Genomic DNA, 26,291 nt, shown 5'->3' on the forward strand with positions numbered 1-26,291 from the left:
TTCCAAGGGCCGGTGCAGACTCGATGGGCCTAATGCTTCCTTCTACACTGTAAATTCTATGATTTAAAAAAGAGAAACATTACTATGTTCTGCTACATCTAAGATTGTAAGTTTCAAACCATACCGCATTCAGGTCAGATTCTGGAAACAATACATTAGGAATATGAAATGAGTGGGTGTGGAAAAGCAGAAAATAGGAGGCCATTTGGCTCTTCGATCCTGCTCCGTCATTCAACTTGATCATGGCTAACCCAAGACTTAAACAACATATTCCAACAGTCTCCCATAACCTTTGACATCGGTTCAACACCCTCTGAGTGAAGAAATCTCTCCTCATCTCAGTCTTAAATAACCTACCCCATATTCTGAGACTGTGATCATTTGTTCTAAACTCTCCAGCTAGGGGAAACAACATCCCTCCATCCAGTCTGCCCAGCCCTGCCAGAATTTTTTAAGTTTCAATTAGATCTCTCTCACTCTTCTAAATTCCAGTGAATACAGGCCCAGTAGACCCAATCTCTCCTCATATGACAATCCTAACATCCCAGGAATCAGTCTGGTGAATGTTTACTGCACTCCCTCTGTGGCAAGTGTACCCTTTCTTAGATAAGGAGGCCAAAACTACACACAATACTCCAGATTTGGTCTGACCAAGGCCCTGTACAGCTGCAGTAAGACATCCCTGCTCCTGTACTCAAGTCCTTTTACAATGAAGATCATTTAACTGTTTGTTGTGTCTGCATGGTTGAGGAACGGTTGAGGACTCTAGGTCTGTACTCGTTGGAGTTTAGAAGGATGAGGGGGAATCTTATTGAAATTTACAGGATACTGCGAGGCCTGGCTAGAGTGGACGTGAAGAGGATGTTTCCACTTGTAGGAAAAACTAAAACCAGAGGACACCATGTAAGACTAAAGGGACGATCCTTTAAAACTGAGATGAGGAGGAATTTCTTCAGCCAGAGGGTGGTGAATCTGTCCAACTCTTTACCGCAGAAGGCTGTAGAGGCCAAATCACTGAGTGTCTTTAAGACAGAGATAGATAGTTTCTTGATTAATAAGGGGATCAGGGGTTATGGGGAGAAGGCAAGAGAATGGGGATGAGAAAATATCAGCCATGATTGAATGGCGGCGCAGATTCGATGGGCCGAGTGGCCTAATTCTGCTCCTATGTCTTACGCTTGCTTTCAGAGACTGGTGTACTAGGACATCCAGGTTCCTTTGTACATCAACATTTCCCAATCTATCACCATTCAAATAATGCTCTGCCAACCGGTTTCTCCACTCAAAGTGGATAACTTCACATTTAACCATGTTATGTTCCATCTGCCACATATTTGCCCGCTCACTCAACTTGTCAGAGGAAGCCTCTTAACATTCTCACCTTCCCACCAAGTCTTGTGTCATCGACAAACTTGAAAATATTACATTTGGTTCCCTCATCCAAATCATTGATGTATATTGTGAATAGCTGAGGTCATTAGTCACTGCCTGCCACTTCGAAAAAGGCCCATTTATACCTACTCTGTCTCTTGTCTGCAAATAGACAGGTGACAGGTTACATTGTGTGCACACACGTACGTACACACACACACACACACACACACACACACACACGTACATACACACACACGTACGTACACAAACACACACACGCCGATCTACATCCCCAAGGCTTTTGTAATTCACTGGACAAACTGATTATGGCGTTTGTGTGGGGAGGGGAAAATGCAAGGATCCCAAAGACAGTACTGCAGAGAATGAGGGGGGGGCTGGCTAGCTTATCACTGAGCAGCAATCGCAAAGAGAGTAAAGGGGTGGATAAAGGAGCCAGAAGACGATTGGGTGCTTATGGAGGAGAGCTCCTGCAAAGGGACCTCCCTCCAGGCCCCTGCCACGGCGGCACTCCCATCTCCACCTAATAAATATTTCATGAACCCAGCGGTGATAGTGACACTCCAGTTGTGGAACAAATTGCGACAGCATTTCCGGTTAACCAAAATGTCCAGCAAGGCCACCATCGGCAACAACCTCAGGTTCACACCGGCGACTCTGGACGCCACCTTCAAAAGGTGGAAGGGGGAGGGGGGACTGACAGTTGGGGACTTTTACACCAACAACAGGCTGGACACGGACATCCTTGTGAAAGGTAACTGTGGTGACATGTATGGGCAACTGGACAAGTCGGGGGAGAAGTGGGAGGACTTGGGGTTTGAAATAGGTGGGAACTCTTGAGCGAAGCACTGCACAAGATCAACTCCACCTCAACATATGCAAGGCTAAGCCTAATGCAGCTAAAAGTAGTATACAGAGCCCACTTAACCAGAACCCGAATGAGCAGGTTCTTCCCAGAGGTGGAGGACAAATGCGAACGGTACCAAGGAGGCCCAGCCAACCACACCCACATGTTCTGGTCTTGCCCCAGACTTGCTGGGTTTTGGACAGCCTTCCTCGAAGCAATGTCCAAGGTGGTGGGAGTGAGGGCAGAGCCTTGCCCAAGAGTTGCAGTCCTCGGGGAGCCAGAACAGTAGCTAGCACTGCTGCTTCACAGCGCCAGGGTCCCAGGTTCGATTCCCGACTTGGGTCACTGTCTGTGCGGAGTCTGCACGTTCTCCCTGTGTCTGCATGGGTTTCCTCTGGGTGCACTAGTTTCCTCCCACAAAGGACATGCTGTTAGCTAATTTGGTCATTCTGAATTCTCCCTCGTGTACCCGAACAGGAGCCGGAATGTGGCGACTAGGGGCTTTTCACGGTAACTTCATTGCAGTGTTAATATAAGCCTACTTGTGACAATAAAGATTATATTATACAACCAGATCTATACTTTTCACTGTACTCGGTACACGTGACAATAAACAAAATCCAAATATTCATGGGAGGAGGGCCAACGCCCTTGCCTTTGCCTCCCTAATTGCCCACCAGAAAATCCTGCTCAGCTGGCGGGCAGCAAACCACCCAGGGCACAGATGAGGGAATAAGGCAAGACAAATGACCGTTTTTTTGGGGGGGGGGGAATAGGTAAAGAGAAAAGTGGGAGGGGGGGGGGGGAGGGATCCACGGGTCATGATAAGTAGTGAGGAATAAGTAGAAAGATAATATAATCAACTAGAATGCAAAGAGCAGTGACAGTAAAGGACGTGGAAAGAGATGTTAGGTTGAAGAACAAAGTCAGGGCAAGGAAAGACTACGTCAGGAAGAGATTTGAAGATAATTTACGAACAGATGGAAAGTCAATTGGGGTTACGAATGATCAGAGTGTAGGTGGGCAGCAAAGTTCTGAACAAGTTGGGAGTTTATGTAGGGTGCAACTCAAAGTGCTAGAAGAGAAACGGGTAGGAGACATGAAAAATTGAGTCCGGGTCAATGAGTGAGATGCAAATGCAGAGAATGTTTTGTTGAACCCAATTGTGGCAAGACAATAAAAAGAGCCGCTGTATATTCCATGATGTATCTGCCTGATATTTTTTTCATATGAATAATGTACTTATTTTGATTTGATAGTTAGATGGGTTGTTACTTTTTGTCTAGTTTTAAAAATGCATTCAATGGTCAGGACAATAATCTCTATGCACACCTGTTAAGAGGTGATGGGAACTGTCTCCATACGGTCATCAATAAACAAAGCTAGAAAACTATAAATACAGCTTCCAATGTTACAATATTAATTTAGATCCCATCAAAGAATTATAAACAATATTACACACGCACACCATTTTTGACAATTTCAAATTGGTCTAAAACTAACTGGGTTGGTTCTTACTGAAGGTGATTCAAGTTATTCAAAATGTAAGCAATGAAGTCTAAACAGTCTGGGCAACTTCAAATGGCAAGTAGTAATCATGATCTTTGGTGAAAGTGATAGTTATGATCGATATGCAGACAAGTACAATCTTCACAAGTGATATTATTCCACTGCAGAACAAAAAAATGAAACTCAGTCATGAATGTCAGCTCAAATACTACTTTGAAGAAAATGGTAATACGCATCTGGTACTTGAGTTGCAATGGGATTAGTGGAATTTTAAGTGAAAAAAATTATTATTCAATTAACTGTGCTCTAGGGATCCATGTTATTTTCTACAACAGTACAATCCTCAGAATGTACCCACTTTTTAAAATAAAAATCACAACATTTTTAGCTTATTTCACTAATTAACCAGATTTTCAAGCACACATTTTGAGTTTTCCAGCAGAACTGTTTTCCTATGCCCCCCGGGGATCCCTTACAAAGACAGCTAGACATACAGTAAATCCATTTTTCAGTTTGGCTGGTTTGCAAACCTTAAATGTACAAATCCTTATTATGCTCATGCGGGAAACTACTATCGCGCAAGTGGACAGTGAAAAGCTAACGTCTCAATGCTTAAAATTAAACTGGAAATTCTGCAAATCCCAAGAGTTCAACCAGAGATCAGTAAATCTGTGAACCTAATAGCTCATTCTGTGTAATCATTTCTGCTTCCTTCAACAGGAAGGGGAAACCTCGGAGTTTTAAAACATTAAAATAAATTAATGCCAAGCATAAATACAAACCAACATTTTACATCATTGTTGAAGCATGTGCATCGACACAGGCAAGCAACATTAAAGCATTTTGAGGACTCCACACATGTAAGAAGCAAAATCCATGTACATGACTCCTGGAACAAAAATAATTCAAGAGACACTATCTTGGTGAATTCCAATTTGAGTTCCAAATGAGGAAAATAGCTTTATTACAGAAAAGGATATCACTGCAAATTTCCTTTACAGTTTTCCTAAAATAAGCCATGTAGCACAACATGTTCTTCCTGCTTTTGTCAGTGCATTCAATCTTTCACTACCAGGATCGGCAAAACAAAATTATTCCAAACAGTAGCTAACTTTCACTATCATAAATCATTAAAACCTCACATGTGACAAGTAGTCGAAATCCACTCAGCTGACTTATTATTTTCAGCTACTGTTGGCATCAGCAAACCCTGCAGCAATCAGCTAAAATCTCAAGTGAATATGAACAAAACAGATTTCTCAAATTGGCACTCATAATGAGAATAACTCATCTCCCAAAAACATGTCTACCTACTTACCAAGAGACTGAAATATTTAAAAAGCTGCAAGTGGAAGGAAATACAAAATACAGCGCATATTAATTTTAGCTGAGATAGCTTCATCAAAGAATTTTGCAGTAATAAAAATAGAATTAGAAAAATAGTTGGAAACAAAAACCATATGTAATAGATTTACAGTCGGGAAAAAGTAGTTAGGTGTAACTGGCCAAGGGGATAGGAAACAGATAGTAGTGGTGAACTTATGTCTTTCTGACTGAAAAAAAAGTGCCCGAGGGTCCCCTAAGGTTGATGTTAGGGCCGGTGCTTTTCTTTCACATAAAGAACCTGGACTTCAGTATTAGTAGTACAATTTCAAAGGTTTACAAATAACACACAACCTGGCAATGTAGTAAGTAGTAGGCAGGATAAGTGGCAGATTTCCAGAGGAAACAGAGATTGGGGAAATGGACAGACCCAAGGCAGATGCACTTATGGAGCAAGAACATGAGAGGCAGCGTAATCCAAATTGAACTATCTGAGGGGGATTCAAGAGTGAAGGCACCTAGCGTAATTCACAAATCTTTGAAAGTGGTAGGGTAAGTTGACCTTGTTTTGCAAATACCTGTAGGACATTGAACACAAAAACAAGGAAATTGTGCAAATCACATTCCGTTTCATCCATTCTTGGGATGGGGGCATTGCAGGGAAGGTCAGCATTTATTGCCCATCCCAAGTTCCCTTCAGCAGATGATGATATGCTTTCTTGAACTGCTGCAGTCCATGCAATGTACACCATTGTTCTGTTAGGGAGGGATTTTGAGGTTTTTGACCCAGCAACAGCAAGGAAGCAGCAGTGTAGTTCTACATCAGGATGATGAAAATCGCTTATTGTCACGAGTAGGCTTCAATGAAGTTACTGTGAAAAGCCCCTAGTCGCCACATACCGGCGCCTGTTCGGGGAGGCTGGTACGGGAATTGAACCGTGCTGCTGGCCTGCTTTAAAAGCCAGCGATTTAGCCCTGTGCTAAACCAGCCCCTGACACAAGGGGCAGTTAGAGATAGCGTTCCCATTTGTCTGCTACCCTTGTCCTTCTAGGTGGTAGAGGCCTTGGGCTTGGAAAGTTCTGCCAAAGGAGCCTTGGCGAGTTGCTCCCATGCAACTTGTAGATGGTGCACACTGCTGCCATTTTGCACTGCTGCTGTAGGGAGTAAATGTTTATGATGGCAAAAGGGATGCTGATCAAGTCAGCTGCTTTGTATAGGATGATGCTGAGGTTTTTCAGTGTTAAAAAGTAAATATCCAAATTTTAAGATCAATCCGAAACTACTTACAATTCATTCTCAAAATCAAAGTCAGCTGAGACTTCTGGTGGCAGGGTGGCCTCAGCGCGAAGAGCTCCCGCCAGTGGCCACGTGTCGCAGCGATTTCGGGGAAATCCCCGAGTTTTGACGTCCCGTCCCCGCCCCCGCCCCGACTATCGTCGGCCTCTCGGGCCGTCGCGAACAGCCAGCAGGGCCGGTTTAAAAACCGGCGAAGAACCTCACGCGGGTGTCGGGCGGCGGGGGCTGAGGCGCTGGGTCTACTGCAGCGTCGGGGCCAGAGCAGCGGGGGCGGAGCTACGAGGTGGGCGAGGCGGCAGACCCGAGTCCAGGGCAAGGTGTAAGTGGGGTGTCCCACATCAGAAGGCTCCCACCTAGGCGGAAGAAGGGTGAAGCCTGGTCCCAGGGGAGCTCTGGATGAAAACGAGGAGAAAGAATGACGATTTGAAGATTTAAGGAAGTTTGGTGAAGTGTTTTTTTCTCTCTCTTCCCCCTTTTTTTATAAAAAAAAAGAATAATTCAGATTGATGAAGGACAGAAGGGTGATGGGGGAGAGAAGAGAAGAGAAAGAAAGTAAAAAACAATAAGCCGCTAAAGGATGCGAAAAGCAGCGGCAAAGAAAGGAGGAAACGCGGGGTCGCCGCTGAAGAAGACGAATAAAAGTGGTGACAGGATGGCAGAAGCCGAACAGCAAAGTGGGGCCGCACTATTTAAGGTGGAGAAGAATACCACGGTGATGGCGGTGGAGCTGGAAAAACAGTTTGCGAGGCACATGGAGGCTTTGAGAAAGGAGACGACGGTCGCATTGAAGTTACTGGTGGAGGTGGCAATCGCCCCGGTGGAGGTGGCGGTAGCAAAGGCATTGGCCGAGGTGAGAGAGCAGGGCGAGAAGATGAAGGAAGTGGAGGAAGCCGTGTCACGGCACAGCAACCAGGTCACCTCGATGGGGGATGAGCTGCGGAGGTTAACAGAGGACTCCGAGCAAAGCTTGAAGACTTAGAAAACCGCTCAAGGCGGCACAATTTGAGAATTGTGGGCTTGCTCGAAGGGACAGAGGGCGCAAGGCCAACACAATACTTCGCTAAGTAGTTGGCGGAGCTGATGGAGGAGGGTGAGAACACCTCCCAGTACGAGCTAGACCGAGATCATCGGTCATTAAGGCCGAAGCCCAAAGTGAACAAGCCGCCAAGGGCAGTAATTATCTGCTTCCATACATTTTGCATGAAGGAGAAGGTATTAAACTGGGCGAAGCAGAAGCGGGAGGTACTATGGGATGGTACTGCGGTCCGGATCTACCAGGACTTGACGGTGGAGTTGGCAAAAAGACGAGCAGTGTTTGGGCGAGTGAAGGCGATGTTGTACAAGAAGGGGGTGCGATTTGATATGGTGTACCCAGCGAAGCTGAGGGTAACGTATAACGACAAAGACTTTTATTTTGAGACAGCGGATGCAGCTGAGGTGTTCATGAAGGCAGAAGGCTTGGGACAGACATGAAGAGCGGAACTGGAAGAGAGACTATGGACTGTGTTTGAACAGCCGGAAAATGTATAAATGTTATAACTTTCTTTTTACGGATCTGTATTGTAATTTACTTCTCTTTGCATTGTTATAGAGTTCAAGTTAATGGTGGGTCGATTGGCGTTCTGTGTTGCGACGGTTAAATGTTATGTTAGTGAATTGAAGGGGTTGGATTGTTGGGTTGGTTTTGTTTCTTTCTCTGGGACTGGGTGGAAGGGGAGGATATGTCTTGGCGGGGGGGGAGCCACCCGCACTAGCTAGCTAAAGTCAGCTAGTGAACGGTGGTGAGAGAACAGGAGGGCTGCGGGCGTTGGAGCCTGGATAGCAGGCTTCAATGGGCCTGCGAGGCGAGCGGGGGAGGGGGGGATGGATGTTGGGCGATGTTGTTTCAGGGGGAAATGTAGGGGGGGTTCTTGGGAGGGGGGGGGGGGGAGGGGTTCGGTGTTAACAATGGACTGGGGCGGGTCAGGCTTAGGGGCAGGGCCCGGGAGGATGATGATGGTGGATAAGAAAGGTTGGGGGGGGGGGGGGGGGGGGGGGGGGGGGGGGGTGTGAGAGATCCCCAGTAAGGATAGTCACGTGGAACGTGAGAGGGCTAGGAGATCACGTCAAGAGGTCAAGGGTGCTTGCGCATCTGAAAAGTTTGAAAACCGATGTGGCAATGCTGCAGGAGACTCACTTGAGGGTGAAGGACCAGGTGAGAATTAAAAAGGGCTGGGTTGGCCAAGTGTTTCACTCTGGATTTGATGGAAGGACTCGAAGGGTAGAGGTGTTGGTCAGCAAAATGGTACGCTTCCAGATGGAGGTGGTGGTGGCAGATCAGGGGGGTAGATATGTGATTGTGGCAGGGGCGCTAGAGGGGAGATTAGTGGCGCTGGTAAGTGTATGCGGTCCCAATTGGGACGATGTGGGATTCGCGAGGAAGGTGTTTGGGGCTATTCCCGACTTGGACACACACGAGCTGATTGTGTGGGGCGGGTGGGGGTGGGGGGGGTGGGGGGGGGGGGGGGACTGGAAATTGGTGCAGGAGACAAGGTTGGACAGATTACGGCCACGCTCGCTGATGCCATCAGGGGGGACAAAGGCGCTGGCTGGGCTAATGATGGAAATGGGAGGGGTGGACCCTTGGAGGTTCCTGCACCCAGGGGAACGGGAGTACTCGTTTTTTTTCAGCAGTCCATAAAGTATACTCGCGGATCGACTTTTTTGTGGTGGAAAAGGCTTTGCTGGCCGGAGTCAAGGGGTCGAAATACTCTGCAATTGCTGTGTCAGATCACGCGCCACATTGGGTGGATATGATACTGGAGAAGGGGGTAGCGCAGAGGCCGGGGTGGAAACTGGATGTGGGGCTTTTGGGGAACCAAGTATTCTGTGAGAAAATTGAAAAGGTAATTAAGGAATATGTAAGATTTAACTGTACGGGTGAGGTGTCAATGGCAGTCGTCTGGGAAGCTTTGAAGGCGGTGGTGAGGGCTGAGGTAATTTCGTTCACGGCTAGGGTGGACAAAGAGTAGAGGTTGGAGCGGCAGAGGGTAATAGATGAGATGTTGGAGGTAGATACGAGTTATGCAGAGGATGGGGACCCAGCGATGCTGGAAAAGAGGAAGGAACTACAGGCGAGCTTCGACCGACTATCCACCAGGAAGGCGGTGCGCGAACTGAGACGAGCAAGGGGTGCTGTATGTTAGCAGGTCAGCTCCGGAGGGAGGCAGCAACAAGGGAAATTCTTCAGGTAAGGGATAGGGCCAGGAAGTTGGTGGTGGCTCCGGAGCTGGTTCACAAGGTTTTTGAGGAATTTTACGAGAGGTTGTACAGGTCAGAGCCACCTGGGGGAGACCGTGAGAGGCTGGAATTTCTAGATGGGTTGGAGTACCCGAGGCTAGGGGAGGGGGACAGGGTTACATTATAAGGAGCAATACTGGAGCAGGCGATAAAAGATGCGATTGGGAGGATGCAGTCGGGGAAGGTGGCAGGGCCGGATGGGTTTCCGGTGGAATATTATAAAAAATTTAAGGATAAGTTGGCACTCCTGATGATGGGGATGTTTGAAGAGGCGATAGGGAAGGGAGTGCTGCCGCAGACCTTGGGGCAGGCATCGATTTCACTGTTGCTCAAAAGGATAAGGATCCGACGGAGTGTGGGACGTATAGGCCCATATCACTTCTGAATGTGGGCGCAAAGGTATTGGCTAAGGTACTGGCGGGTAGGCTGGAGTGGTGCCTCCCGAAGATGATAGGTGAGGATCAGACAGGGTTCGTGAAAGGGAGGCAGCTGTTTTCGAATATTAGAAGAGTTTTGAACTTCGTTATGGCACCGGCGGAAGGGAAGGAAACAGAGGTGGTTGTGGCATTGGATGCCGAGAAGGCGTTTGATCGGGTAGAATGGGGGTACCTGATGGCAGTGCTGGAGCGGTTTGGGATTGGACAAGGATTTGTGAACTAGGTAAAGCTATTGTAGAAGGAGCCGAAGGCGAGTGTCCGCACGAACAATATCAATTCGAGATACTTTTCTCTCCATCGTGGGACGAGGCAGGGATGTCCTACATCCCCCATGCTGTTTGCACTTGCGATTGAGCCATTGGCCATCGCATTAAGAAGTTCAGGAGCATGGAAAGGAATAGTGCGTGGGGGGATAGAGCATAGGGTGTCCTTATATGCCGACGACTTGCTGCTGTATGTGTCGGAACCGAGTGCATCAATAAGAGGAATATTGGAGTTACTGCGGGTATTTGGGTCTTTCTCGGGGTACAAGCTGAACTTGGACAAGAGTGAGTATTTTGTGGTGTCTCAACCGGGGGTGGGGGCAGGGGTGGGGGGGGGCTGCCATTCCGTAGGGCAGGGACCCACTTTAGGTATTCGGGGGTGCAGGTTGCCCGGGAGTGGGGAAGGCTTCGCAGTTACAACATCACTAGTTTGGTGGGGAGAGTGAAAGCCGACCTGGCGAGGTGGGATGGTCTCCCTCTGTCACTGGCGGGTCGGGTACAGGCGGTTAAAATGAATGTGTTGCCGTGATTTCTGTTTATTTTTCAATGCCTACTGATTTTCCTGCCAAAGTCTTTTTTTGGGGAGATTGAGGGAAGGATTCCCTCGTTCATATGGGGAGGGAAGGTGGCCAGAGTGAGGAAGGTGCTGCTACAGAGGGGAAGGCAGGCAGGGGGTTTGGGTCTCCCGAACCTGATGTACTACTACTGGGCGGCGAATGTGAAGAAGTTGCGGAGTTGGGTCAGAGGGGTTGATTCCCAGTGGGTCAGAATGGAGGAGAGTTTGTGCAGGGGCTCGGGACTGAAAGCACTAGCAATGGCACCGCTCCCGATAGCTCCGGGGAAATACTCAGTGAGTCCGGTAACAATAGCTTCATTGAAAATCTGGAGGCAGTTTCACCAACACTTTGGGTTGGGGGCAGGGTCAAGGGAAATGCCGATTCGGGAGAACCACAGATTTGAGCCAGGGAGGTGGGACAAAAGCTTTCGGAAACGGGAAGAGAAGGTGATTAAGACCCTAAAAGATTTGTTTCTTCGGGGTCGATTTGCAGGATTGAGGGAGCTGGAAGCGAAGTATGGGCTAGAGCAGGGAGAAGTATTTAGATATATGCAGGTTCGGGACTTTGCCAGGAAGGAGATAGAGTTTCCCGGAGGAACCGGTTTCCACATTGTTGGAGGAGGTGCTGGCGGCAAGAGGACTGGAGAAGGGGACAGTGTCAGCGGTATACGGAGCTATGTTGGAAAAGGATAAGGCACCACTGGAGGGGATCAAAGCAAAATGGGAGGAAGAGTTGGGAGAGGTTATAGAGGTGGGGGTCTGGTGTGAGGTGCACCGGAGAGTGAATGCTTCCACCTCGTGTGCGAGGTTGGGGCTGATACAGCTGAATGTGGTGTACAGAGCACACCTCACGAGGGCAAGGATGAGCCGATTCTTTGAAGGGGTAGAAGGTGTGTGTGAACGTTGCAGGGGGGGCCCCTCTAATCACGTTCATATGTTTTGGTCCTGTCCAAAGCTAGGGGAGTACTGGAAGGAGGTGTTTAGGGTAATTTCCAAGGTGGTGCGCATGAAACTAGACCCGGGTCCCCGGGAGGCCATGTTCGGGGTGTCGGACCAGCCAGGGTTGGAAACGGGTGCGGAGGCAGATATCATAGCCTTCGCCTCGTTGATCGCCCGAAGGCGGATCCCTCTGGGCACTATTTATTATGCACTTTCAAGAATTGGATAACATCGAACATTAGTTGGGCGGGGTGGGTGGGTGGGTTGGGGTGGGGCTATGTATGTTAAAGATGACTATGGGTAATCCCTGATTCCTTCTTTGTCATTTGTTTATGTAAACATGCGAGCTGATGTTTGGGGGTTGGTGGGAGGATGGGATTGTTGTTATTGTTATGGGGTTTGATATATTTGTTGTTGATTATTTTTTGTTGTTGGTGGGTGTAAATCGGGAGAAAAATTGTGAAAAAGGAGAATAAAAATATATTTTTTTTTAATTAAAGTCAGCTAAATTCTTTGGCTAGATTACAAGAGTCCATTTGCAAAAGCAATAAGTTTCCATTTATGGCAATAGAGTCCCAATATGTTTCAGAGCTGAACAATACGAATAAAAATATTAAGCACACATGAATGAGAAAATATTTCAACCGGTCAGCAATACCGCTACATGTAACATCTGCTCACTGCAAGTCATAAAGGACACACTAACCAAGCTGTAATTTTCGGCAGTCACTCTCAACGATACACCATTGTCTGCTATATGGCGCAACTCTAGCATATAAAATTGGCTATGCCACCAAGGCACAAAGTCTCTCAATGTTCAGAGAGAACGTGCTGCTCCTGTCTCAGTTGGGTCAGGCAGTTGTCCGGGAATCACGGGGAGAAATGAGAAAACGAGTGTGAATCAATCCAGTTCACTTCATCAAGCCTGTTGAAAACAACTTCTCTAAGCAGCTTCCCTATCTGCCCCCTTGTGGAAAGTTGCAGTACTAAATGTAAATATGTAAAGAATTAAAGAGAAAAACTCTACTCTACTCAAAAAACATCAAAACTTGTCAAAACTAAGATAGTTGGTAAATTCACTTCAGTTCACATTTTTAAGTTCATGAATGATGCGTTCCTGCACCTGTTTTTGTTTTAAAAGCTATGCTCCATCTAGTGCCTGGATCAGAACGAATAAAACTCACCTGATTGAGGCAATGAAACTAACTTTACAACCTTTCTGAAAATCAAGCACTCAAATGTTTGAGCTACCACAGCTGTCATTAAATTTCCAAAAGTATTTAACCTTTGTTTTTGAACAGGGAAAGCAATCAAATCACTCTTATTTGTTCATATTGGGTTTCAGGTAGATGCTAAACATCGCAGAGAGCTCTCAATACTGCATTTCAATATTTAGTGAACTACTTTACAAAACTGCACCAATTATTAATTGCACTTGATACATTTATACTAGACATGATGTTTATGCTATCTCTTGACATCAGTTTCTGCTTTTACAGTAATACAAACTTCAACCCTGATCAGTGGAAAGCTCTTTAACTGCTTAACAACAGCTGAAGTTCCTTTTCTAAAAAAAACTTGCAGTTTTTAAACCATTGCAAATAGTGTGTAAATAAAGGTTATATTTGCAACAAATCCACAAAGCCTATCATACACTGCATAGTTATGTCAACTTGGATCGAACACAAAGGGTAATAAATAAATAATTTATTTTCTTCCAATGTCGTATTCTTTTAAGGAGAAAAGCTGCACAAAATCCTGTCTTCATACAAAGAAAACAAAGCTATTACACATTGAAGAATTTCAGTTGGGAACACAATTTCCAAATGGAATACTATATCTGCCAAAGTAGGCAGACTCAGGCCAGCCTGATATCATACTGAAATCATACAATGTTGGCAAGCACAATCCAGCAAATGCAAGTTAGACTCAATGTAACTTCCATCATAAAGTATCAACAAATGGGATCAAATTTACTTTTAATGTTTGCTTGTAGCACTTTTGAACCAACAGCTATGGTGAGAACAGGTAAATACAAAGTCTTGTTGTGCTACTTACTCCAACACACCACAAAGAATTTATTTTAATAAGTTTAAGTTGCAAATGTAAAAATTCTGGTGTACAATGACCACTGTATAATACATTTGTATTGTGCATTACCTGTAATTTTATACCCATAAACGGCCAGCTGGCCTGCCATGTATTCGCCATCTGAATTGTTATGTGAACAACCCCAGGTCTTCACCCAGATCTTCTGTGTTCCAGGGATAACACTGCAATGAGTAAACACCACAAAAAAAAATCAGTGGAAACAATTAACATCAACATTTCAAAACATTTTACTATATCTTCCCCTATATCTCCAAGAATTTGCTATGGTTTCAATTTAGGGTCACATTAGCACCTAATGAATAGTAAGACAACAGTTCATCACAAATATTCAGTTTGTAGTGACATACAGACGTTAAGACTGAGACCAGCACTTCACAATCAGTGGATGGAATCTCCAAATAGTGTTGTTGTTGTTAAATGCAATTTACAGTTCTGATCTTGAACGGTCAATCTATTTGCATTCAGTTATTTTCAAATCTCCCTCCTCTGCTTTATACCAAAGTGTCAGCAATTTCAAAGTCACTGGCCGGGATTCTCCACCCTCCGCCCCGAAATCGTGCTTGGCGTGGGGGCAGAGAATGGGGCCTCAGACCCCCCGATCGGCTCCAATGCCCGGACGCGATTCTCCAGCGACCGGAGAATCACCACCAGTCGCGCACGCGGTCGATACAGCGCCGGTCGTGGGCAGATGAAAGAGGACCTCATGGCGATTCTCAGCGGTCAACCGGCCAAGTTCCGCCGGCGTGGCTCTCGTATGGTTTCACTGAGGTTAATAAAAAGTATTGAGCACGAGACATCAGATTATGGAAGTGTTGGCTTTAAGGGGTTGCATGGAGTGAAATGAATGAGTGCAGCTGTACATGGTGTGCTGGTGTGAGCACTGCTTTGCAGGAGAATGCTTGGGAAGTTGGACCATGGTGTTTGGCATCTGGAAGGTTGTGCCATTAATTTTCCCTGCATCTTATTCAAGCATTAAACTACTTGTATCCAGCTATGACAGACCACATTCCTGCCACTCACTATTAATTATATCGCCAGCCACTCATTTGATTTTGGTGATTGACCTCTTCCTCCTGTCTGCAGGAAACATGACATCTTTTCTGGCCCTCACCAAGCATCTCCTCCAGAGAAGATTTAGAGAACCAGTGGCAGCTTTCCCATGTGTTCCTGCTATCACTGTTCTTCCAGCAGCCTTCACAAATATTTGGCATGCAGCAAGAGTCCATTTAAATAAACAATCTTTCGTTGACAGGTGTGGGTCATCATTACATTCACATTCGTGTTTGAGCAAAGTGGAAGTGAGATACTAATGCCACGACTAAATTAAACATGACAAAGCCTGCTGCTGAAGCAAATAGGCTCTCAATTCACTGCAAGCTGGTCTGTTGAAACTAAAGTCTGTCCATTAACTCTTGCTTCCAGCCAGATCAGCCGAGTTTTCCAGTATTATTTGTTTGATTCGAAGACTTCAAATGCCTGGATAATATGGTACACCAAAAATATTACTAGCTGTCCCCAATTCCCTCCCTTAACAGAAGCTCACAGATAGACAAGTATTCCCATACTTGGTGACAATATAGTAATGAATACTCAAGGAACATCAAGTTAAAAACAAAAGTGCTCCAGATCCACGATAATCAATGACACTAGTGAACTGAAGTATAACAAAAATCTCAAATTTGAGCAAAGCAGTTTATATAGTAACCCAATTGCAAATTTTAACAGAATAATTCGACCTGGCAGGATCACGTGGACCATGTATATGCACAAGCAGTGATCAGCAAACCCACTGATATCCTCCTGAACTTTTTTAGAACGTTCTAGGCAAAGCTCCATAAATTTCATACGATATAGACAATGAATGGATGAACTGCAGTTGTTTCAACAGAGATGACAGAAGTCTGACAAAGCTTGGAATGCAACAATTCCACAAACAAATGATCAGGGCCCAGAAGCAAAAACAAGCAATTTCAACAATTGGAGATCTACAGTATATCTATGCTGTCGCGAAGACCGCCTATTTCCACCTCCATAATATCACCTGCCTCTGCCCTTGCCTCAGACTGTTCTGCTGCTAAATCCTTCATTCATGACTTTTGCTATGTCTGGACTCAACTATTCTAACAAACCCATGGCCGGTCTCCCACATTCTACCCTCAGTAAAATTTAGGCCATCCAAAACTCTGCAGTCCCTTCTCAACTCACATCAAATCCCATCCACCCATCATCCTTGTGCTCACTGTCCTAATACTGGTTCCAATTTAAACAACATCTCGATTTTAAAATTCCCACCCTTTTTTCAAATCCCTCCATGGTCCAGTCCCTTACCTCTACTCCAGCCCTAAAACTCTCCAAGTTATCTGTACTCTAATTCCAGCTTCTAGAACTGTGCTCCACTATTGATGACTGTGTCTTCTGCTGCCTTGGCACTAAGTTCTGGAACTCCCTCCTTAAACCTCCCTTATCTTATGTTCCTCATTTCAAACCTACCTTTTTGGCCAAGTTTTTGATTATTTGTCCTATCTCCTTACGTGACTCAGTGTCATACTTTGCTTTAAAAGGGCATTTGTGAAGTGCTCTGGGATATTTTACTAGTTTAAATGAGTTATAGAAATACAAGTTGTTACTGATGTCCTTATAATATTCAAATCTTTAGCATTCTGAAGGACTTTGAAAGAATAAAACAAACTCATCTTTGTTATTTTGTTCAGTTTACACAGAGCACATGTACAATTCAAAAGATCCTCATCGAAGGCTCAAGAAGATTCCCAAAAACCCAACACCACTGGAAGAAAGGTACTGTCGCAGCCAACATCACTAAAGCAAAACAAAGTATATTTCCAGAAATCCTCAAATTATTACTTCAGTCTTCCAAACCAATACCCAAAAGGAATGCCATCTGACACAGCAACAATATGAGTCATCAGTCTAACAACTATTTAATTACTGACTGGTGATTTAAAATGTGGGCATAGTGCACTACCTCTGGCACTGTTCCATTCCCCCTAACTTAGATGAAATTCGTATATGACAATAGAGGTCAGCAGCCAGAGAAATTGCATCCTGTCAATTACGCAGCACCTATGTTCCATCAGCAATCTTTGGCGTGATCAAATCAGATTCGATATAAGGAAGCCAAACAAAATTAAACCTCAATCTGGCAGACATAAAGAAATAAATTCCCTGTTGCAAGGTAAAGATGAAATTAGCTTTCATTAAAGAAAAGGCCTTACAGATCAACAGTAGGTCTAAAATACAGAAGAATTTGACAGAACACCTCAGGAAACAACCCACCTGGCTCAGCCGTTAAAGGTGGCAAGGAAGCGGTTTTGGTACCTGTGGGCCACAATGCATAGGTGGAACCTGACGGGTTGGTAGAGAGGTCAAGGAGGACCTTAAAAAGGTAGGATGCGCTGCACCCGACATTGGCGGGGAGGGTGCAGGTAGTGAAGATGAACATGCTGCCAAGATTCCTGTCCCCAAGGCCTTTTTCAGAAGGTTGTTGCGCTAATCTCTGAATTTGTGTGGGCAGGGAAGATGTCGAGGGTGAAGAGGGCTTTGTTGCAAAGACAGTCGGAAGGGGAGGTTGGCACTCCTGAACGTGTTGTGTTATTATTAGGCAGCGAACCGGAGAAAGTGAGATGATGGTGGGAGGGGGAGGGGCGGGGGCGGGGGCGGAATGGATCAGGTTAGATGAGGAGTCTTGTAAGGGTACAGGCCTGAGGGCTTTGGTGACGGCCCCATTTCCACTCACTCCCAGGAAGTATACGGGAAGTCCGGTGGTGGAGTCATCTATAAAAACCTGGAACCAGCTGAGGAGGCACTGGGTCACATGTTGGTGTTGATGCCATTGTATGGGAACCATAGGTTCACTCTGGGGAGGAGGGGTAGGAATGTATAGGCACTGGAGGGAGGAGGGGTAGTGCGGATCAGGGGCATCTTTGCGGAGGGGACGTTTGTGGGTCAGAGGAGCTGTGAGGGAGGTTTGAGTTACCAAGGGGTAGTGAGTTTAGGTATGGGCAGGTGCAGGACCTTGTGCTTAAGGAACTTCCTTTGTTCCCTCGGGTGGTGGAGTATATGCTTCTGGAGAAAATGCTGCTCCCAGATGAGCTGAGGGATAGCAGATTGGGGATATATATGGATGGCTGAAAGAGCAGGGCAAGACATTAATGAAAAGGATCAAGCGGAAATGGGAGGGGTTAGGGAGGGAGATAGGAAGGGGTCTTTGGTGTGAGGTAATTTGGCGAGTGAATTCAACTTCCTCCTGCGCAAGAATGAGTTTGATACAACTTAGTGGTGCACAGGATCCACATGACACAGGCTCGGAGGAGTGGGTCTGTTCCAGGGGTATCAGACAGTTGTGAGAAGTGTGGGAGGGGTCCGGCAAATCAAGCTCATATGTTCTGGGGTTGTGTGGGGTTGGAGAACTTTTAGGAGGCAGTGTTTGGAACTCTATCGAGGATTGTACGGGTTATGGGGGGGGGGGGGGGGGGGGGTTTAAAGGGGAAAATGTACAAACTTTGATTGGATGTTAAGCTTGTGTTATTTTGTTGAATATGTTTGGAATAAAATTTCCTTTTAACAAAAAAAGAAACAAAGCACCTTCAGTAGCAGGCTTAGGCAAGGGGCACTCTCACCCTATCAAATACAGGGGAACTGACCTAATTGTCTAGTCAACTTGTACTGTTCCAAACATAATTAACCAGCAGTTTCCCATGCAGCTGCTATCCAAAATATTCTTGAACGTCAACGGCCTCAACATTCGGAAACAAATATGCAAGAAGCTGGCATTCCTTTGCAGAAAATGTCAAACTGAGAAAACGACCTCATTCTTTTATAAGTCAGTGCTGATTAGTAGATACTAGGCAATTAGGTTTGATCATTGAGGGAACATGGCTGCTCAATCCGAAAGAATAGTAAATAACCAGTGAGCTGGCTATAACATTAGACATCACACCCTTACATTCCAAATGCCTTTGTATCACTTACCTCTATGGGGAGCATAATAATATTGCGAGACTTGCTGCTGGATTCTCTGTCGGCAGGATCCTCCACCCCACCGGCAGCATTTCCCCACAGCATGGGGTGGCCCACAATGGGAAAGTCCATTGGCCAGCTGCAGGAAAGGAGAATCCTGCGCTGCGAAGGAAAACCGGGCTGGTGGGACGGAGGATCCCACCCCAGATCTGTGCCTTGTATTGAATCTATAGAAATCTACTTCTGAAACAGGACATCCCAGTCAAATAGTCATGTTCAGTGCAATTTAAGTTATATGTCTAACCATGTGGACAGCAAAGGTGCACTAGATTGGTTGCTGGAATGAGAGGATTATCCTATGATGAGAGGCTGAGTAAATTGGGACTATATTCTGTGGAGTTAAGAAGAATGAGAGATAAACTCATTGAAGCATACAAGATTCCGAAGGGGCTTGATAGGGTAGGCACCGAGAGATTGTTTCCACTGGTCAGGGATTCTAAAACACGGGACACATCTCAGGATAAGGGGTCAATCATTAGGACTAAAGTGAGAAATTACTTCACTCAAAGGGTTGTAAATCTTTGGAAATTCTCTATCCCCGAGATATGGACTCTCAAGTCGTTGAATACATTTAAGGCTGGGATAACAGAATCAAGGGATATGGGGATAGGGTGGGAAAGCGGAGTTGAAGGTCAAGATCAGCCATGATCATATGAATGATGGAACAGGCTCACACCCCCACACCCCACCACCCCCACCCCCCCACCCACCCCCCCCCCACCACACCCCACCACCCCCACCCCCCACCCACCCCCCCCCCCACCCACCCCCACCACCCCCACCACCCCCCCCCCACCCAACCCCCCCAGCCCCACCACCCCCCCACCCCCCCCACCCCCCCCCACCCCACCCCCCCCCCACCCCCCACCCCCACAAATATGTATCTGAGGGAAAGGTAGGCAAGCGTGAGAGAGAAGAAAATAGCTGATAGTTAAATGAGAAAGGACGGGAAGGAGGCTCAAGTGAACAATAGCGCCAGCATGGACTGGCTGGGCCAAATGGCCTCTTTCCATACTGCAAACTTGTTGAGTGACAATTTGCAGCCGGCAGCCACGGCTGGAGTTCCATGGTATCATTCTAAGTAATTGAAAACAAAGAAATGAATGCTAACATAAAGGTGTTGCTGGACCAGGAGCCAGTGTAGGTCAATGTGCACAGGGATGATGGATAAGAAGGACTTTGTGTGTTAGGATAAAGGCAATGTGGTTTTGGCCGAGTTCAAGTTTACATAGAAAATAGAAGCAGGAGGAGGCCGTTCTGCCCTTTGAGCCTGCTCCACCATTTATTATGATCATGGCTGATCGTCAAGTTCAATACCCTGATCCCACCTTCCCCCCCATATCCCTTGATCCCTTTAGCCCCAAGAGCTTCCTGAAATTGCACTTTTTTGCCTCAACTACTTATTGTGGTAGAGAATTCCACAGGTTCACCATTCTCTGGGTGAAGACATTTCTCCTCACTCAGTCCTAAAAGCTTTACCCCTTATCCTGAAACTATGACCCCTAGTTCTGGACTCTCCCACCATCGACTACATTCTTTTTGAATCTACCCTGTCTAATCCTGTTAGTATTTTAAAGTTTCTGTGCTATTCCCCCCTCACTCTTCTAAACTCCAAAGAATATAATCCTAACCGACTTAGTCTCTCCTCATATGACAGTCCCACCACGTCTGGAATCAGCCTGGTAAACCTTCGCTGCACCCCCTTCATAGAAGAAAATCCTTCCTCAAATAAGGTCACCAAAACTGCACCAATACTCCAGGTGTGGCCTCACCAATGCCTTATACAATTGTAGTAAAGCATCCCTCTTCCGAATACTCAAATCTTCTCGCTATGAAGGCCAACATACCATTGCCTTCTTTACTGCCTGCTGTACCTGTGCCCTTACCTGCAGGGACTGATGCAAGAGGATGCAAATGTCCTCGAGAGCATCCACCTCTCTCAATTTACATCCATTCAAATAATAATCTGCCTTCCTATTTTTGCTACCAAAGTGGATAACCTCACATTCATCCACATTTACTGCATCTGCCATGCATATGCCCACTCACTCAGCCTGTCCAAATCCCACTGAAATATCTCTGCATCCTCCCCCCACCACACCCCCAACTTGGTATCACCTGCAAATTTGGAAATACTACATTTAGTTCCCTCGTCCAAATCATCAGTATATAATGTGAACAGTTGGGGTCTTAGCACAGATCCCTGCGGTACTAGTCACTGCCTACTGATAGGAAAAAGACCCATTTTATTCCAATATTTTGTTTCCTGTCTGCTAACCAGCTTTCCATCCATCTCGAGACACTACCCGCAATCCCATGTGCTTTAACTTTGCATAGTAATCTGTTATGCGAGACCTTTCGAAATCCTTCTGAAAGTCTAAATAAACCACATCCACTGTGTCTCCCTGGTCAACTCTACTAGTTACATCTTCAAAGAATTCCAGTGGATTTGTCAAACATGATTTCCTTTTCATAAATCCATGCTAACTTTGTCTGATTACACCACTGCTTTCCAAATGATGTGCTATGAAATCCTTGCTAATGGACTCTAGCAACTTCCCTACTACCGACGTTAGACTCACTGGTCTTTAGTTCCCTTTTTCTCTCTACCTCCCTTTTTGAATAGCGGAGTTATATTAGCTACCCTCCGGGCCGCATGGTGGCGCAGTGGTTAGCCCTGCTGCCTCACAACGCCGAGGTCCCAGGTCCAATCTCGGCTCTGGGTCACTGTCCCTGTGGAGTTTGCACATTCTCCCTGTGTTTGCGTGGTTTCGCTCCCACAACCCAAAGATGTGCAGCGTAGGTGGATTGGCCACGCGAAATTGCCCCTTAATTTGAAAAAATTAATTGGGTACTCTAATTTTTTTTTTTAAATATTAGCTACACTCCAATCTGTAAGGACCATTCCAGAGTCCAAAACATTTTGGAAAATGACAACCAATGGATCTACTATTTCCACGGCTACTTCCTTCAGTACTCTAGGATGAAGATTATCAGGCCCTGGAGATTTATCTGTCTTCAATCCCTTTAATTTCCCTATAACTATTTCTCTACTAATACTAATTTCCTTTAGCTCCTCACTAAAACTCGTTTTTCTCAGAACTTCCGGTACATTATTCATGACTCCATTTGTGAAGACAGAAACAAAGTACAAATTTAGTTCCTCAGCCATTTCTTTGTTATCCGTTATGAATTCCCCTGTTTCTGACTGGAAGGGGCCTACACTCGTTTTTACCAATCTTTTTCTCTTTACATACCGATAGAAACTTTTACAGTCAGTTTTTATGTTCCCCGCTAGCTTACATTCATATTGTATTTTCCTCTTCTTAATTGGTCTGCCTTTGCTGAATTTTAGACTGTCCCCAATCCTCTGGTCTATTGCTTTTTCTTACTAACTGGCACGCCTCTTCTTTGAATCTAATACTAACTCTAATTTCCCATGTAAGCCATGGTTTGACCATGGTTCCCTTTCTACTCTTACACTAAATAGGAATGAACAACTTTTGAAATTCACCCATTCATTCCTTGAATGCCTGCCATTGTCTGTCCACTGTCCTTCCTTTCAGTAATATTTCCCAATCCATCATAGCCAATTTATCATAGATTATCATAGAATTTACAGTGCAGAAGGAGGCCATTCGGCCCATCGAGTCTGCACCGGCTCTTGGAAAGAGCACCCTACCCAAGGTCAACACCTCCACCCTATCCCCATAACCCAGTAACCCCACCCAACACTAAGGGCAATTTTGGACACTAAGGGCAATTTATCATGGCCAATCCACCTAACCTGCACATCTTTGGACTGTGGGAGGAAACCGGAGCACCCTGGAGGAAACCCACGCACACACGGGGAGGATGTGCAGACTCCGCACAGACAGTGACCCAAGCCGGAATCGAACCTGGGATCCTGGAGCTGTGAAGCAATTGTGCTATCCACAATGCTACCGTGCTGCCCTATGTGCCTCATACCATCACATTATTAAGATTCAGGACCCTAGTCTTAGAATCAACTACCTCACTGTCCACCATGATAAAGAATTCTATCATTTCATGGGCACTCATCGCAAGGGTTCTCTCACAACTAATCCTTTCTCATTGCACCATCCTCATTGAGGATGATTCCTCAAAGTTTATTACTCCAGAAAAACAGCCAGTATACACTCCAGAAATCCCTCTTCTATTGTACTGTGACTAATTGGACTCACCCAATCTAGATGCAGATTAAAGTCACCCATAATCACAGATGTTACTTTAACATATGCATCTCTGATGTCCTGTCTAATGCAATTCCCAACGTTACCACTGCTGTTCGGTGGTGTGTATACCACTGCTATGAATGTTTTTTGTCCCGTGGTGTTTGATTGTTATTTACAGCGTAGAAGGAGGTCATTCAGCCCATCGTGTCTGCAACAGCTCCCAAAAGAGCAACCTAGCTAGTCCCATTCCCCAGCCCTATCTCCGTATCCCTGTAAATTCATCACTTGCAAATATATATCCAGTTCTCTTTTGAAACCTCCTATGGAATCCACCTCCACCACTCTCTAAAGGAGCGCATTCCAAACCTCAAAAACTGAGTAGAGGTATCGCCTCATTTCACTCCTAGCTCTCTTGCCACCATTTAGTCACTGACATACCAACTAGTCGAAACAGAATATTCTTCTTTACCCTGTCAAAATTGTTCAGAATTTTAATCTTAATCTTCTCAGCTCCAAGGAGAACAAGCCCAATTTCTCCAATCCTTCCTTGTATCTAAAATTCCTCATTCCTGCATCATTCTCCTCTGCACTCTCTCCGGGGCTTTAACATTCTTCCTTAAAAAAGGTGCCTAGAACTGAACACAATACTCCAAATGTGATCTGACCAATGATTTGTAGAGGTGTTGCATCATTTTCTTGCTTTTATACTCAATGCCTCAATTTATAAACCCAAGGATGCTGTAATCCTTCTTAACAGCTTGCGTGGCCGCCTTCAGAGAATTATGCACTTGAACCCCGAGATCTCTCTGCTCCTGTATTCCACTCAAAGTTGTACCATTGAGCCTATATTTACTCCTCGTGTTTCTTCTACCAAAATGCATTACCTAACATTTCGCTGCATTGAAGTTCATCTGTTGGTGGCTGCCCATTGGGCCAACTTGTCAATATCCCTCTGAAGTCATTCAGCATCGTCCTCACAATTCACTATTTTCCCTAGCTTAGTATCATCTGCAAATTTAGAGATTTTCCCCTCAACACCCACTTCTAAACCATTTATATAAATCAGAAAAAGCAATCTTAACTCAACCCACAGATTCTACATTGTCTGTGTTGATATCTTTCCTCAATATTGTATCAATATTTTGTTTAATCAACAATGCAACTTTTCCTTTCTGTCATCGTTCCTGAAAGCTGAACAGCCCTCAATGTTTAGTTCCCATCCTTGGTCACCTTGGAGCCATGTCTCCGTAATCCCAACGATATCATACCCCTTTAGATCTATCTGCGCAACTAACTCATCCATTTTATTTCAAATGCTCCACGCATTCAGGTACAAAGCCTTCTCTGCCTACCACTATTCGTATTGTCCTTGCTGTGTTTCTCTCTTGTTCTTGATCCGCCCTGCTCTGAATCCTTATCCAAGTTCCCATCCCCCTGCCATATTAGTTTAGATCCTCCCCAATCACTCTATCCTGCTATTTCTACTCTTTTTTTAAAAATGAATTTAGAGTACCCAATTCATTTTTTTCCAATTAAGGGGCAATTTAGCGTGGCCAATCCACCTACCTTGCACACCTTTGGGTTGTGGGGGCAAAACCCACACAAACACGGGGAGAATGTGCAAACTCCACATGTACAGTGACCCAGAGCCGGGATTGAACCTGGGACCTCGGCGCCGTGAGGCAACAATGCTAACCACTGCACCACCGTGCTATCCTCTGCTATTTCTACTCTGACTAGCTCATAGCACTGGTAATAATCCTGTGATTACTATCTTTCAGGTCCGACTTATCAACTTTCTTCCTAACTCCCTATATTCTGCTTTCAGGACCTCATCCCTTTTTTTAACCTATGTCGTTTCTTTACAGATGGTGCAAGATGGTAGGTCGGCTAGGACAACGCTGGAGTTGTCAAGACCAGAGATATCATGGTTGAGGGGTTTCAGCAATTTGATGCACGTGGAGATTATAGAGATGGAAGTCAGCATTGTAACTGATGCCGAAAATATGGGAGCCAGAAGCTCAGGTCAGGGCAAATAGGACGCCCAGCTTGCAAGCAGTTTGGTTCAGTCTGAGACTGTGATCATGAAGAGGGGAGAGTTTGTGGCAGTGATCACGTGCCAGTGGACGGCAAGGTGGCACAATGGTTAGCACTGCTACCACAGCTCCAGAGTCCCGGATATAATTTCAGCCTCGGGTGACTGTCTGTGTGGAGTTTGCAGTGTCTGCATGGGTTTCCTCCGGTTACTCTGGTTTCCCTCCACAGTCCAAAGATGTGCAGGTTAGATGGATTGGCCATGCTAAATTGCCCCTTAGTGTCCAAAAGATTAGGTGGGGTTACTGAGTTACGGGGATAGGGTGGAGGCGTGGGCCTAGGTAGGGTGCTCTTTACAAGAGTCGATGCTGTAGCCATCTGGGATGGCCACTTCCAACTAGGTACAGAGGAACTCGCAAAGCCTAGCGGGTAAAATGGACAAGCCAAGGCTCAGGCAGGCTCAGAGCCTGAAATACATATTTGTAAGCAAGAAGACCAGACGGTATCGAAGCTCCGACCAATTAGCATTTTAGTGGGGCCGATTATCATTTGATGGCCCATCTTCACCAAAACAAAGGACTGGTACTCGAGCAACCGGTACAGTCCCAGACATTTCAGCGCCACGCCCTGCTCAAGGAAAACGCAAACAACGGGGTCCGCGGCTGCTTGGGACACGCCCAGCCATCCAGATCCCCGCCCACTTATTGGTTCGGAATGGAACGGAGTGATCAGGGATCACCCAATTACTAATTCCCAAACCGAAGGACCGCCCAAAAGAACGCGAAAACCCCCAAGTATAAGAAGAGCAGCCCACCACGTTTGTCCTCTCTTGGTCCTGGTACCCCGGTCACGGCCATCTCCAAGTGCAGCAACACCAGAAGCAAGTACAAGTTCAACACTCGCTACCAAACGGATGAGCCTAGCTGAGCAGAAGTCACTCCTTTGGACTCGATAGATCCAGAATAGAACAGCGGTCACTGTTTCTTTGACCTAAGGCGGGTGCCCGAAGTTAAGTACATGTTGTCTTAGTCGATAGGTGTAATTAACTAGTAGTGTTTATGTTGCATGAC

The 26,291-nt window shown here is 45.7% G+C and overlaps 1 protein-coding gene across 3 annotated transcripts in view; it reads right to left on the reverse strand.

Moving 5' to 3' along the window:
• cdkal1 (CDK5 regulatory subunit associated protein 1-like 1) overlaps positions 1–26,291 on the reverse strand; it is a 781,965-nt gene that overhangs the window by 746,522 nt on the left and 9,152 nt on the right. For all 3 annotated transcript variants that reach the window (XR_005460641.1, XM_038796964.1, XM_038796963.1), the window contains exon 3: positions 14,003–14,115. Coding sequence is in view for 2 of the 3 variants with exons in the window: in XM_038796964.1 (XP_038652892.1) it covers positions 14,003–14,115 (113 nt within the window). In the remaining variant the exon portion in view is untranslated. The remainder of the gene's footprint in view (positions 1–14,002; positions 14,116–26,291) is intronic.

The sequence above is a fragment of the Scyliorhinus canicula genome, chromosome 5 (assembly GCF_902713615.1).
Source record: "Scyliorhinus canicula chromosome 5, sScyCan1.1, whole genome shotgun sequence".
Lineage (NCBI taxonomy): Eukaryota > Metazoa > Chordata > Chondrichthyes > Carcharhiniformes > Scyliorhinidae > Scyliorhinus > Scyliorhinus canicula.